Source organism: Pelophylax lessonae (assembly GCF_965119305.1).
Source record: "Pelophylax lessonae genome assembly, chromosome: 10".
Lineage (NCBI taxonomy): Eukaryota > Metazoa > Chordata > Amphibia > Anura > Ranidae > Pelophylax > Pelophylax lessonae.
This window is the reverse complement of record NC_138777.1, coordinates 26120131-26136755: the sequence shown is the minus strand read 5'-3', so window position 1 is coordinate 26136755 and position 16625 is coordinate 26120131. Positions and strand designations below refer to the sequence as shown.

Below are 16625 nucleotides of genomic sequence, written 5' to 3'. Positions count from 1 at the left end.
AGTTATGCCTCGTACACACGCACTGATTGTTGGCCGACCGATCGGCCGTCTTTTGTCCAGTGTTGTTGTATTGGGTGAAATGTCCTCTAGACTGCACACAAATTTTATCGGCCAACAAAAACCAACTTCAGAAGTGCTGGTTAACTTTCCGTGTGTTTTTTCTTCTCTGAGCATGCCCAGTCTTGCTCATCTGATTTTTGTCTGCCGAAATCTGTACTGACTGACGAACAATCGGCCGTTCTGTTGACGGCCAACAAAAATTTTATAGCCTGCACACCAGATTTTGTTCGGCCGAAAAGTCGCAGTCGGTTGTCGGAAGCATCATACTAACAAGCCGACAATCGGCCAATCGGACGTTGGCCGAAAATTCCCGGCCAACAATCGTTGCGTGTGTACGAGGCTTAAGAAGAAATAATATACTCACCTCTATACCGTCCCATGTCTCCTAACTTCCCTCTGTTCAAAATGCTTCTCTAAGACTCTTCAGCATTTAACACTATTGGTAGTGTCAGATGCAATGTTCCTCACCGGGTTGCATCTTTCCTTCCTCTCACCCCCATGTAACTACAGGACTACCACAGCAGGACCTATACGTTTTTTACATTTGGTTAATTATATTTCATTTTTTTGAACCACTTCAATACCGGGCACTTTCACCCCCTTCCTGCCCAGGTCAATTTTCAGCTTTCAGTGCTGTCACACTTTGAATGACACATACAAAGTCCTACAAAACTGTACCAATATGACATTTTTATAATTTCCACTTCATTGACGGGCACTGATGAGGCTGCACTGATGGGCAGTGATGAGGCAGCACTAATGAGGTGACACTGATGGGCACTGATGATGAGGCACTAATATTCAGCACTGATAGGTGCCACTGATATGCAGCTCTGATGGGTACTGATATGCAGCACTGATGGGTACTGATATGCAGCACTGATAGGCAGATCTGATGGGCACTGATAGGTGGCACTGATGGGCGGCATTGATGGGCACTCATAGATGGCACTGATATGCAGCACTGATGAGGGGGCACTGACAGGCATTACTTATGGGCACTGATTGGCATCCCTAATGAGCACTGATTGGAATCCCTGGTGGTGGGCATTCCTGGTGGGCACAGGTTGGCACTTTAGGTGGGCATTCTTTATGGGTCTGCACTGATAATCGATGCGCAGACAACACCCCCTGCCAGGTTAACAAATAGTTTAAAGGGAAATGTTTATTTTATTGTGTTCAGCATGCAAAACTAAAAAAACACTGAGGGATTGATGCTACTTTAATAATGTGGTGATAAAAAAAAAAAAAAATTGTGACATTTTACATCAAAACAGGTTAAAGTGCGTTCCAATCAGCAGGCGCGATTTCCCCGCTCAGTATAAACAGGCCGTCTGCTTCCCTCCAGCTCACGTATGTCAGCTTCACTTGTGTTTGGCAAAGTCACAGAAATAGTTTTGCAATTATTTTCTCTTTCTGTCTTCTTCATTACAGATGTGTGTATGTTGGAAACGTAAATCCCTCAAGTAGCGGCTGCCTTGTACAATTTCCAGTTCTCTGGAACGGCCCTCCCAGCTGTCAAAAGGATTTTGAGAAACCGCATACTCCGCCTGTTTTCAAGAAAGAATAAAGTCAATTTTCCATTTATTAGGACTTGGGTCGCATTTAGGAAAAAAGTTCAATAATGCATTACTCTTAAAGGTGAACTCCAGGACAAGCAAATATTGTCTGAATATATTTAGCGCCGGTTCACATTAGTGCGATGACAGAGATCGCATGTATTTCAGAGCGCACTGCTCCTAAAATTACATCTCTGTGCGGTGCAAATTCAGCCATACAGTTTGTATGGCTGAATTCGCACCGCAATCGCACCCAACTCGCACAGGACCCTTTTTTTGGTCCGCAGCAGAATCGGATCGCATGGCGGTTCACACTAGTGCGATCCGATTCTGTGCAAACTTTCAGATCGCACTGCGATATGCGATCTGATCTGGGGGTGTCGTTAGCTTTTAATTGACACCCCCAGCGTATCGCATATGGCAGTGTGAACTGCCAGGGGTGCGGATGCGATGCGGGAACACGCTGCATATTCGCAGCGTTCCCGCATCGCAGAAATGTGAACTTATTGTGTGTATTCTTCTTTAACCACTTAAGCCCCGGAAGATTTTACCCCCTTCCTGACCAGGGCCTATTTTGCGATTCGGCACTGCGTAACTTTAACGGACAATTGCGCGGTCGTGTGACGCTGTACCTAAACGAATTTGACGTCCTTTTTTTCCCAAAAACAGAGCTTTCTTTTGTTGGTATTTGATCACCTGTGTGATTTTTTGATCATGCGCTATAAACAAAAAAAAGCGTCAATTTTGCAAAAAATAACAATATTTTTCACATTTTTTATATGAAATTCCCCAAACAAAAAATGAAAAAATCAAAATTTTTTAACATTTTCGGCCAATTTGTTTTATGCTACATATGTTTGGTAAAAAAAATCGCAAAAAGCATATTTTGATTGGTTTGCGCAAAAGTTATTGCGTCTACTAACAAAGGGAAAGATTTTTGTCATTTTTGTTGTTTTTTTTTTTAACACGTAATGGCGGCGATCTGCGATTTTTTTGCGGGACTGCGACATTGCGGCGGACAGATCGGACCCTTGACTGACATTTTTGACACTTTTGGGGGTACCAGTGACATTACTACAGTAATCAGTGCTATACATATACACTGTTACTGTAAAATTACACTGGCAGTGAAGGGGTTAACTTTTTTTGAGAGGGAGGGGTTATGTGTGTCCCTAGGGGCGTGATTCTAACTGTGATTGGCTGTGGCTTGAGGTGTAGGAACAGTGATCAACGGTTCTACATAGTAGAACCGTATGATCACTGTTTCTACACAGGGGAGAGTGACAGGCGGCTTTGTTTACATTAGCCGCCTGCCTTTCTCCCTCTCCACCGACGATCGCAAGTGACCGGCGGACGATCGGGTCCGCCAGTCACACGCGTGGGGGTTTCCGTGACCGCGCGGGAGCGGGAGCGCGCCTCAGGCGGCGCGCGCTCGCTCCTGAGACCCCCACAGGCTAGCGACGTAGTACTACGTCGCTTTGCCTGTGAGGGGCTGACCGCCGCAGTAAATAGTCGTGCGGCGGTCGGCAAGTGGTTAACAACTTCTGGACTGGGCCTTTTTCTGACATTTGTTGTTTACAAGTTAAAATCATTTTTTTTTTTGCTAGAAAATTACTTAGAACCCCCAAACATGATATATATATATTTTTTTTTTAGCAGAGAACCTAGAAAATAAAATGGAGATCATTGCAATATTTTTTATCATGCCGTATTTGCACAGCGGTCTTACAAATGCAATTATTTTGGAAAAAATTCACTTTCTTGAATTAAAAAATAAGAAATCAGTAAAGTTAGGCAAATTTTTTTTCTTTTCTGTAAAAGATAATGTTACGTCGAGTAAATAGATACCCAACATGTCATGCTTCAAAATTGCGCACACTCATGGAATGGCAACAAACATTGGTACTTAAAAATCCCAATAGGCGACAATTTAAAAATTTCTACAGGTTATCAGTTTAGAGTTATAGAGGAGATCTAGGGCTCAAATTATCGCTCTCGCTCTCAATCTAACGATCACGGCGATACCTCCCATGTGTGGTTTGAGCTCCGTTTACCTATTTTTTCCTATTTATTTTATCTTTTATTTTTTATTTTTACACTGTTTTTTAAATAATACGCATGACAGGACCTCTTTAATGTGAGATCTGGGGTCAACACTACACTAAAAAAAGAAAAAAAAAAAGTAGTTTTTTTTCATGACGTAAAAAAAATGGGTTCTTTAAATCCGTTGCTAGGAAGAAATCTATGATGTCGCTTCAGTCCTCCAAGGGCATAGAGTCGAGTGAGGGCCATCTTGCCTTCACACGACTTCCTGCCTGAGAGGAGGGTGGACCGGACTTTTTTCCCCGCCACCGGCGGGTCCCATGAGCGGGAAAAATGACCGGGAAGCGTCGGGAAGGACAGGGGGCACCTCTCCTGTCGCCCATAAGGGTGATCCCAGGGTATGTGCACCGCTGGGACCAACCTTGTGCTAAATCGGACAGCCCGCTGTATAATAAAATACCGGGGTTATGGCAGCTATCTGGACCGACGTAAATACACGACAGAGATGTATAGTAACTAAGTAGAACTACTTCACTACTGCACTTAAGTACAGAAAGGCGGTATCTGTACTTTCCTAGAGTAGAATTTTTTTCTCCTACTTCCACTTTTACTTCACTACATTTTTTCGATGATTTCAATACTTCTACTCCAAATATTTTTTTTTGTGCTGCATAGTTACTCGTTACAATTATAAAAATTACCACTGCCAGAACAGTAGATGGCAGGTTTCTTGAAGTTCAAAAAAATGTGTATAATGTCATGTGTAAATCAGCGCATACTAAAATAAATGCTACTGTATGTATAAATAAAATGGTCTACATATCTGCTGTTAAGGGGAAAGAGAACCTCCCCCAACCAAGGAGAGTCACAAGCGTACATAGACCTTTTTTCTGGTAAGAGGCTGATTTTGCTTTTTTCACTGGAAGTTGAGAGCACAGGTTTTGCAGTTTTGTTTCACTGGAAGAGTCTATTTGGATATTATTTTGCACTTACCTTCATCCGCCGGGTAAGGGGGAAATCCACAAGGTGGTGGGAGGAGTTTGCACCTATTATTTGGAATGGCACCTGTTTGATTCCTGCACCTTTGAAAATATATTCATCTTGTTTTGTCACATATATATGGTATTATGGTATTATATACAGTATATGGACTTTTTATTGACTTTGATTTCATACACTCTTCCTTTATTTCATTATTGGAATATATTGTTGTATATCACATTGGTTTATATATGATTTTGCGCACCAATAAGCTGTGGAGAAAAAGACATGCAGGGAAGAGAAGGAGGGATGCTTTAAAGGGGGAAGGGAGGGACATACTTTATCTGTTTTTGTTTACAAAAAGTTACAGCCATAGGAATTGTGATTGTCCTTTAGGTTAATCATTTGAAATAATAAAAAACAATATGATGTTCAAACTTTTGAATTCTGTCTTTAATAATTACATAACACAGTACTTGTACTTTTACTTTCAGTACTTGAGTAGCAAAATTTAAAAAAAAACTACTTGCAATACTTAAGTACAAAAAATGTTGAATACTTTAGTACTTCTACTCAAGTCACTTTTTGATCGAGCACTTCCACTTCTACTCAAGTCACTTTTTGATCGAGCACTTGTACTTTTACTCAAGTATGGGTTTCAAGTACTTTATACAAGTATGATACACGGTGGGCGGTCTGTAAGTGGTTAAACCTTGGTGTGCTTTGGGTTATTTCTTCCAGATCTGTGCAGTAACCCAAGCCCACTCACTGCTGCTCTCTCTCCCTGTGCAGGGTGACTGGTCTTCTCTCCGCCCCTCCTGTTGTTTTCTGCAGGCAGCCTGTAGTGGGTGGAGCCTACAGCTCTGCTCTCTGCACAGGCTATGTACAGCTCAATTTTTGATGTCAATGCCGCTTTTACAAGGTAATATCTGGCTTTGTAAGGGGGTTTGGTGCACACAAAGTCCATTTATATCCTTTGTGGCTATTTAAATTGAAATTTTTATTTTTGGAGCTCAGCTTTAAAAGGAGAAGTATGGCCAAAGCTCTTCTGGCCCTACTGCCAGAATCGGTCACAGGAGTGCACTTAGTTCTGCCCTCCTGTAACCCAGATTGTGCCAAAAACAGATCGCTGACGGCTGATGTCAGAGAGCTGTTCCAGGCTTGGCAGGGATCCTGACAATAATGTTGGGATTCACCCAGATGCCTTAGTGACAGCTAGGTCTGGCTTTCAGCGTGTGGCTGAGATCCTGAGTCAGCCGCTTCCTCCCCCTCCACAGCCCGGCGCTCCAGTGAGCACTGGGGGCAGTGACTGCTCTGTGCTTAGAATTGATGGGAGAACTGATCGATCAGCGGTCTTCGATCAGTGTAGAGCCAGCAGAGGACAGATACAGCATCGGAACGGTTCTGCATCCATTTTGGTAAGTATAAATGGTATTTGTTTTTTTCCATTCCTGTACTTCTCTTTTGAAGAAAACTCCAGACCAACAGCTACGTAAATACAGCGAGTAAAATAAGTATTGAACATGTCACCATTTTTATAGGTAAACATATTTCTAAAGGTGCTATTGACATGAAATGTTCACCACATGTCGGTAACAACCCATGCAATCCATACATACAAAGATATCCAAACAAATAAGTTCAGAAATTAAGTTATGTGTAATAAAATGGAATGATACACGGAAAAAGTATTGAACACATGAAGAAAGGGTGGTGCAAAAAGGCATGGAAAGTCAAGACACCCGCTGAACTCTATCAGTATTTACAAAGCAATCCTGCCCCTTCTCAGTGCAAATTATTATCAACTGGTTAAAGCGGAGTTCCGGCCTATTTTGCAACTTTAGTGATTCCTGGAGTGCTTGCTATGCTGATCAACAATTGGGCATTTAAAAATTTTTCGGGGGACCCTTACCTTATTTTCAGGTCATTTTTTATTGCACTTCCTCCTTCTCCCCCCTCTGTGGCCACGGCCACCGACATTACTTCCGCCTTTGCATTGCATCCTGGGAGCTGTTTGTCATCACTCCCAGGAGGCTGGAATCAGGAAGAACTCCCAGAACACTCCCTGGAATCAGGAAGAAGGACACAGCAGATTACACTGCGGCTTCAGATGCCCACATCCAAGATGGCCGCGCCCAGACAGAGTTTTTAAAAGTAAGATTTTGACTAAAATCCAATATTGTACACCCTGTAAGTATGAGAATAGCGACTCTGTAAAGGGAGATGGATTAGTATTATAGGGGTATTTTTAGTTAAAAAAGGTATTTGAAGCTGGAACTCCGCTTTAATTATCAACTAATGGCCTATAAAAAGGGGTCTCATTACCAAAGTGTCCCACAAGAAACATCTCATGATGGGGTAAAAGCAAGGAGCTCTCTCAAGACCTTTGCAACCTTATTGTTGCAAAACATACTGATGGATTTGATTACAGAAGGATTTCTAAACTTCTGAATTTTCCAGTGAGCACTGTTGGGGCCATAATCCGGAAGTAGAAAGAACATAATTTTATCATAAACCAGCCACGACCAGGTGCTCCTCGCAAGATTTCTGAGTGAAAAGAATCATGAGAAGAGTTGTCCAAGAGCCAAGGACCACATATGGAGAGCTTCAGGAAGACCTGAAATACAATTGTTTCAAAGAAAACAAAAAGTAATGCACTCAGTCACCATTACCTGTATGCACGCCCACCAAGCAAGACTTCATTGCTGAAGAAAAAGAATGTTGAAGCTCGTTTAACCACTTCCCGCAAAATCACCTACCTGTACATGATTTTGCTAAAGTGGTTGTACCCGGGTGACACTTTTTTCAGTTAGCGTGTTCCATACTTTTTCCCTGTGTCCTTCCATTTTATTACACATAACTTCATTTCTGAACTGTTTTGGTTTCTTTGCATGTATGGATTGCATGGGTTGTTACCAACATGTGGTCAACATTTCCCGTCAATAGCACCTTTAGAAATATATTTACCTAGAAACACAATTTGGACAAACCCACTCTTCGCTGTGCGCACCGCATTCTGCTCTTCTTGGAGCACCAAAAAATGGGCTGCTAAATCTAAAATGCCCGGGCCTATTTTTTTTCCCAGTCAGGGCCTGCTCTCGGGTGATCAGGAAGGAATTTTTTCCCCTGCTTTGCTGGGGTTTTTCACCTTCCTCTGGATCAACTGCGGGTATAGGATTGTGTATATGCGATTGTATGGTTGGGTTTTCAATACTGTTTTTTGTTTTTTATTGGTTGAGCCGGATTGACTTGTGTCTTTTTTCAACCCGACTAACTATGTAACTATGTGTTCAATATTTATTTTACCTGCTGTATATAGTTCAATTACATATAAGTTAAGGCTAGGGATGATCGAACGGTTCGGGTCGACCATCGGTTCGACCCGAACATTGACTGTTCGAGGTTCGGCCGAATTTAGAACTTTTTGCTGAAAAAGTTTGGAATTCGGCAACCAGAACCGACCAAAATGTAATGGGACAGGAAATGGGCTTTAAAAGCCCATGATTGGACCAGAACCATTAGTAAAAACCAATTGAGGGGGCAGGAGAATGCTAGGAATGTGATTGGAGTGACTAGGGGGTCCAGAGGCCAATCATTAGTGAATACGCCCCCCAGTATATAAGATAGCCCCGCCAAATTCCTAGCATTTTAATACAGGGACGTGGAAGAGAGTGGAAGCAGTTCTGTTACTTCTGCTTCAAAAGTGTCATTTAGCAATTATTAGTGTGAGGAAAGGGATATCTAGTGTAGTTAGGGTGCTATTTTCCACTATAGTTAGCTTCAAAAATCAAGTTTCTGTAGGGAAAGTGTTAAGTGCCAGGGTGATGTAGTGTAGTGTAGGGTGAACTGACGCTGACTGCTATGGCAGGGTGACCAAACCCTTCCATGTCAGGGTGACCGCTATAGAGAAAAGATCGTTTCTCTTATGTGACTTACAAAGCAGCAATATGGCTTCTCCCCTGTCAGCCTGCTTTTTGCTGCAGGCGTTTATAGGGCTTTTTAGAGGACAAGTTTGGAGTCAGGCATGACATCTGAACTTGTGTATAGGGGTATATATACACACACATGTATGTATATATACACCTACACATATATAGGTGTGAAAAGAGCAGAACACTATGCTTGCGCTAATGAAATAATTAACAGGCATATGGCTCCACTCCTATCACACCTATATGTGTGTATGTGTATAATACATATAAGTGTGTGTGTATATATACCACTATACACAAGTTCAGATGTCATGCCTGACTCCAAAGACCCCAAAAAAATGCCCAAAAAAACGCCCATCAGGAAGCGAGGAAGCCGATCCACGATTGCCGCCGGGCACCCGCGTTCGCTCCCCGTTTAGAGAGAACATCGGTCTGCTGCTGTAAACACAGCTGACCGTTGTTCTCTCTGGAATGAACACAGAGCGCCTGTGATCCTTCTATATAGGAACACAGGTCTCTATGGTCATTTCACAAGTCCCTCCCCCATACAGTTAGAAAACACTCCTCTAGGCTCCCTAGATTAACTCCTTCCCTGCCAGTGTTATTATTACAGTAACAGTTCATATTTTTTAGCACTGATTACTATAGTAATGTCATTGGTACCCCCAAAAGTGTAAAAAATGTCAGTTAGGTGTCCGATCTGTCCGCCGCAATGTCGCAGTCCCGCTAAAAATCTCAGATCGCGGCCAGTACTAGTAAAAATAAATAAATACATAAAAAGTACATAAATATTTCCCCTAGTTTGTTGCCGCAATAACTTTTGCACAAACCAATCAATATACGCTTATTGGGATTTTGTTTACCAAAAATATGTAGCAGAATACAAATTGGCCTAAAAGGATGAAAAAAAATTAGATTTTTACATTTAAGCAGAATGTTAAAAACATTGTTTTTTTTTTTTCAGAATTGTCGCTCTTTTTTGTTTATTTATAAATATTTTTATTAAATTTCTTTACATACATAACAAATAAAGATGTAACATTACAAAACAGAAAACATAATTTTACACAAACCCATGAAATTTTGTTTTTTTTTGTTTATTTATAGCTCAAAAAATAAAAATCACACAGGTGATCAAACACCACCAAAAGAAAGCTCTATTTGTGGGAGAAAAAAAGGACATCAATTTTATTTGGGTACAGAGTCGCACGACCATGCAATTGTCAGTTAAAATAACGCAGTGCTGAATCGCAAAAAATGTCCTGGTCATTAACCACTTGCCGACCGCCGCAAGTATATATACTGCGGCGGTCAGCCCTGTGCAGGCAAAGTGACGTACCGACATCACTAGCCTGTGAGCCAATAGGGGGGCAAGCGCGCGCCGCCGGAGGCGCGCTCCCGCCCCCGCTCCTTCAGGGACACCTCCGTGCGAGTGACCTGCGGACCCGATGTCCGCCGGTCACTCGCGATCGTCGGATGGAGAGGGAGAAAAGCAGGCGGCTGATGTAAACAAAGCCGCCTGTCATTCTCCCCTGTGTAACAGCACAGATCATACGGTCCTGCTATGTAGGACCGTTGATCTCTGCTGTTACACACACACAGCCACATCCAATCACAGTTAGAAACACGCCCCTAGGGACACACTTAACCCCTTCCTCTCCAATAAAGTTAACCGCTTCCCTGGCCCTGCCAGTGTCATTTTTACAGTAACAGTGCATATGTATAGCACTGATTACTGTAGTAATGTCACTGGTACCCCCAAAAGTGTCAAAAATGTCAGTCAAGGGTCCGATCTGTCCACCGCAATGCAGTCGCAGTCACGACAAAAAAATCACAGATCGCCGCCATTACTCGTTAAAAAAAAAACAACAAAAATGACAAAAAATCTTTCCCGTAGTTAGTAAACGCAATAACTTTTGCGCAAACCAATCAAAATACGCTTATTGCGATTTTTTTTTTACCAAACATATGTAGCAAAAAACAAATTGGGCAAAAATGTTAAAAAACTTTGAATTTTACATTTTTTTTGGGAATTTCATATAAAAAAATTTGAAAAATTTTATTATTATTTCAAAATTTATGCTCTTTTTTTGTTTATAGCGCATGATCAAAAAATCGCACAGGTGATCAAATACCACCAAAAGAAAGCTCTATTTGTGGAAAAAAAGGACGTCTAATTCGTTTAGGTACAGCGTCGCACGACCGCGCAATTGTCCGTTAAAGTCACGCAGTGCCGAATCGCAAATTAGGGCCTGGTCAGGAAGGGGGTAAAATCTTCCGGGGCTTAAGTGGTTAAGGGGGCAAATCCTTCCGGTCCAGAAGTGGTTAATGATAAAAGGTGGAGATTTTCTGAAAAAAAAAAAGATTCTTTTGCTGCATATTGTAACCAGTCAGTCAAGAACGTATCACTTTTTTATGTTAGAGACTTTCACGAACATAATTAAAAACTCAGAAGAGACAATAGTTTCTATTTCTATGTCACCACCACACCACGCACCATAAATTAGTTAATATTTAATTAGTTTTTTGGTGCGATGGCGTCACTGATGAAGAATGTATGTTATTGCAAACACATGTATTGGCCAGAGAGCGATTTTCCAGACTTCTTGCCAGGTCAGGATGGGGGTTGACTGCTATTATTACCGAGACATCCTCTCTCCCTCAGACAAGTGTGAGTTGTGTTCTCCGTCAGTACCTGCATGAGTCTTCCCCCTCGCCCCCCACCCCACGCCCAGTCTGCGGCGTCCCCGGGTCGTCTGCTTTGCTCCACTCCCGACCTGCTGAAGCTGTGAACTCGTAGAACTCAGCTGCTTTTCATTGGGATTCCCCACAGCAGGAACCCACAAGGGGTTAAGGCAGCTGAGTGTTTTGGGGGTGACGTAGCCAGGAAGACCCTTCGTGGAAGCGTCTTGTGAGGATGTCACAGCCTGGACGGCCAAAAGTTTGAAAGTCGAGAGGCTGGTGTAACAACGGGCATGGCGAGGTGGGGACCCTGATCGGATACATAGAGCCTGGGAGGATGGACAAGACAATGACCTTGTTATTGGGGACTAGCCTGCTGCTGCCTTACCTGTACGCCTTCCATATCGCTGCCTACCCCAAAGGATCGAGTGAGTACTGACAGCTGATACTAGGGAATCCCAACTAGAAGCGAACATTTCTTTACATTTCTTTGTAGATATCTCATAACTGCCAACATGGCAATATAATTAGTAGGGAGATCTTAAGGTGGTTGTAAACCTCAGACATGAAATATGAACAAAGCATATCCCATATCAAGACACCCTTTAAAATTATAGACAATCTCAAGACACCGCTTAAAATTATGGACAATCTCGAGACACCCCTTAAAATTATGGACAATCTTGAGACGCCCTTTAAAATTATGGACAATCTCAAGGCACCCTATAAAATTATGGACAATCTCGAGACACCCCTTAAAATTATGGACAATCTTGAGACGCCCTTTAAAATTATGGACAATCTCAAGGCACCCTTTAAAATTATGGACAATCTCGAGACACCCTTTAAAATTTTTGACAATCTCGAGACACCCTTTAAAATTATAGACAGTCTCGAGGCACCCTTTTAATCATGGACAATCTTGAGGCACCCTCCAAAATTATGGACAGTCTTGAGGCACCCTCCAAAATTATGGACAGTCTTGAGGCACCCTCCAAAATTATGGACAATCTTGAAGGCACCCTCCAAAATTTTGGACAGTCTTGAGGCACCCTCCAAAATTATGGACAGTCTTGAGGCACCCTCCAAAATTATGGACAGTCTTGAGGCACCCTCCAAAATTATGGACAGTCTTGAGGCACCCTCCAAAATTATGGACAGTCTTGAGGCACCCTCCTAAATTACGGACAGTTTTGAGGCACCCCATTCAGAAATGTAAAAACTATTCTGATAGTTTTACCTAATGCAGCAACATCCACATGTAGGACATCCAACGTTAGAGGTGATTTATACACTTTTGCAAATGGGTACTGACTAGTATTCCAATGTTTCTCTTCTCCCTCAGTTTTTCTCCACCACTTAGCTAATGAGACCCCAAAGCTGATGGAGAGATGCAAGTGAGGGTCAAACAAGGATGATATGAAGGCAACTGACATCCTCCTTGTCAACTGATGATGTCATTGTTCGTTAGAAAGTTGGAAGCTAGAAGGTTGTATTTTTGTACAATGAAAACCTGTGGCTTTTTGTAACTAAAAGGCAGGTTTCATCCACCCATCGGTTTGTATACAATATTGGGGCACTTTATAGGCATTTAGTCAAGGCACCCCTAAAGAAACCTCAAGGCACCACAGAGTGCCTAGGCACCCTGGTTGAAAAAGGCTGCTCTATAGTGTGTACTTTTCTCAATCCACAGCAATAAGTGTCATTTCTCTCTGCTGCTTCTTCCTCTGCTTTCAGCATGAGTCACTGCTGACAAGTTTTTTCTGACACCAAGAGAAAAAAGGTGACAGGGGAGGGAGCTCCAAGCATATATATAGAGTTATATGACAATTTAGCCAATACTTAAAAATATCCCTACATAGCTGTCACCAGTGGGTGTTTGCCAACATAGCTAAAAAAGTACATACAAAAAATACCCCGCATAGACACGGGCATAAGGAGTTATAAAGCTGGCAAAGAATCTAGGCAGTAGGATGAGGTAAAAAAAACTTAAAAAACCTTTATTTGAATAATGACAGGGTACAATAAACCTGTTAGGGATTACTCAATGGCTGCACCTATGTTGTAAGTTACATCCAACAAAGAACGTAAGACAAGACAATACAGACATAGACAATCGGCTGACGCCAGGTGCCCCTTGCATGTAGACGGGTTCCCATGACATACGCCCTATGTTAGCTACCAGTATTGGTTACTAGGGAACCCTCTGTATTCAAGCCTCTGGGAGCTCAAGCTATATATGGAAAAGGAGGGATGGTGGGTGCCACCTGGGTGTTGGAACGAAAGGCAGCATGGGATGGTCAATACCGAGCAGTATGAAAAAACTGCATCTCCAGTAGAGGTGCTACTGCCACTGTGAGCTCCAGCACACAGCCTGTGATTGTCGGCTTCAGCTCTGTTCCTGTAGGCTGTGTAAAAGGAGGCCCCTTCCTCCAATCATCTCTCAATGAGCTCTGCAGTGTGTAATTTCAGCTCCCTGCCCTCAGCTTTTTTGAAAGCCCAGATGAGCTGTAGAAATTCTGCATTTTGAACGCATGTAGAGAAGACTGCAGGTAAACAGGTACAACTTATATAGGAGGATTTGTTTAATCTCTGTGTATCACCTGAGGCCAGTCACTTCACTGGGTATAAGTAAAGGTTTACAACCACTATAATCCACTTGCCGACCACCTAACTGTAAATGTACATCATGACCTTAAATACCGGGGTTATAACAGCAGCCGGGTTTCAAATAAAAGGGATCCCGGTGGCGGATTCGCCATGGGATCACTTTTATAGGCAGCAGGAGAGATGCCCCTCCCCCAGTACCACTTTCCAGTATTTTCTGAGCCTACCGGAGCTGTCGGTAAACCTGGAAACAATCTGATGCGGCCGATGGCTGGGCAGGAAGCTGGGTGAGGGCAAGATAGACCCCACTCGGCTCTATGCTTTTGGAGGACCAAAGCGACCTCCATCGTCACTTCCAGTTTAAGGCAGATAGACATGATTTTTCTGTTTTATTAAAGTCAAAATGTCATTTTTTTTTTTGCTTTTAAAAGTAAATGAGAGATGTGGGGTCTTTTTGACCCCAGATCTCTCAATAAAGAGGACCTGTCATGCTTATTTCTATTACAAGGGATGTTTAAATTCCTTGTAATAGGAAAAAAGAGATAAAATAAAAAAAATTAAATAAAAATAAAGGGACAGTGTAAAAATAAAAAGTAAAATGAATAATAACATATGTCTTGATTTGAATTTCTAGTAGTGTTTGTTTTTTTCTGGCAAAAAAAAAAGCCACTTTCTTTTTTATGCTGAAGTAAGCTATTTTTGTTTGTTTATATGTAATTTTATTAATTCTGTATATATGTAAATATGCTTTTATTGTGTTGTATGTTTGTAAGATTTTTAAAAAAAAAAAATTTACACTCTAAGATCCCTGATGCTGGCCATTCACATAAGCATTGAATGCTCGTAGAACAATTCTTTGAACATCCGATGAATGGATAAATGTCGTTCGAAAATGGTCTTTTGCTGTTAAAATTTGAATTGAAAATGAATGTAGTTTCTGAACGATAACCACATACACTGCCCGAACATTTGTTGACCGAGAAAAGTTTTCCTTCCTGTCCCTTCGAATTTCCCGCCACTGCAGTCGAAAGCAGACATTTATTTGACCCCACTAATGATTAGAAAATCAAATGAATTTTCCTAAAATGAAAAATTTCCAAATGAAAATCTATACATGAATGGGCCGGCATAACAGCATAACTCACATGCTTGGGCCAATTTAGCCGGGAGTTAAATATTCTACAAGTATGTCTTTTCAGTGTCAGAAGAAACACACATAAGCACCAGGGGAACATGCAAACCCATGCAGATAGTATGCTGGCATGGGTCACGATGGGTCCATTGAACCCAGGCAGAACTTGATCCCAGGCAGCAGTGGCGGCCGGTGAATTGAGGGCGCAGGGGTGCCGCCCCCCCCATCCATGTGTCCGACCCCCTAATCTGCATGCAGGGGCGCTGGTCACTGCATTGAAAGGGGGTATGTAAGCTGGTCACTGCATTAAGGGGGGCACGTACGCTGGTCACTGCATTGAAGGGGGCATGTACGCTGGTCTCTGCATTAAAGGGGGCATGTACGCTGGTCACTGCATTGAAGGGGGCATGTACGCTGGTAGCTGCATTGAAGGGGGCACGTATGCTGGTCACTACATTGAAGGGGGCATGTACGCTGGTCACTACATTGAAGGGGGCATGTACGGCTGGTCACTGCATTGAAGGGGGCATGTACGGCTGGTCACTGCATTGAAGGGGGCATGTACGCTGGTCACTACATTGAATGGGGCATGTACGCTGGTCACTGCATTGAAAGGGGGCATGTATGCTGGTTACTGCATTGAAGGGGGTACGTACGCTGGTCACTGCATTGAAAGGGGGTATGTAAGCTGGTCACTGCATTAAGGGGGGCACGTACGCTGGTCACTGCATTGAAGCGGGCATGTACGCTGGTCACTGCATTGAAGGGGGCATGTACGCTGGCCACTGCATTGAAAGGGGCATGTACGCTGGTCACTGCATTGAAAGGGAGCATGTACGCTGGTCACTGCATTGAAGGGGGCATGTACGCTGGTCACTGCATTGAAGGGGGCATGTACGCTGGTCACTGCATTGAAGGGGGCATGTATGCTGGTCACTACATTGAAGGGGGCATGTACGCTGGTCTCTGCATTGAAGGGGGCATGTATGCTGATCTCTGCATTGAAGGGGGCACGCTGGTCTCTGCATTGAAGGGGGCGCGCTGGTCACTGCATTGAAAGGGGGCACGCTGGTCACTGCATTGAAGGGGGCACGCTGGTCACTGCATTGAAGGGGGCACCCTGGTCATTGTTTTGAAGGGGGCACACTGGTCACTGTGCATTGAAAGGGGGCACGCTGGTCACTGTGCATTGAAAGGGGGCACGCTGGTCACTGTGCATTGAAAGGGGGCACGCTGGTCACTGTGTATTGAAAGGGGGCACGCTGGTCACTGTGCATTGAAAGGGGGCACGCTGGTCACTGTGCATTGAAAGGGGGCACGCTGGTCACTGTGCATTAAAAAAGGGGGCACGCTGGTTTCTCTGCATTGAAAAGGGGCACACTATACCTTAATTACTGAAGGCCCCTTTCACACTTTTGTGACCTCAAATTCACGCAATTTTTTACAGCGTTTTTTGCCGCAAAGCAATGCCTATTACATTTTTCTGTTTGCGTCCCCCCAAAATTTTTGAGCACCAGCCGCCACTGCCAGGCAAGGATTTGAACCAAAGACCCCAGTGCTGCAAATCAGAAGTGCTAACCATCAGGCCACTGTGCTGTTTCCTCGACAGCTTTAGAAGGCCATTGGTTA

The 16625-nt window shown here is 43.1% G+C and overlaps 1 protein-coding gene across 1 annotated transcript in view; it reads left to right on the top strand.

The window, feature by feature from the left end:
- The first annotated feature begins 11297 nt into the window (after window positions 1-11297).
- PAMR1 (peptidase domain containing associated with muscle regeneration 1) overlaps window positions 11298-16625 on the top strand; it is a 140674-nt gene continuing 135346 nt past the window's right edge. The window contains exon 1 of the mRNA XM_082270151.1: window positions 11298-11685. Within this exon, the coding sequence (XP_082126277.1) occupies window positions 11595-11685 (91 nt within the window). The 5' untranslated portion in view covers window positions 11298-11594. The remainder of the gene's footprint in view (window positions 11686-16625) is intronic.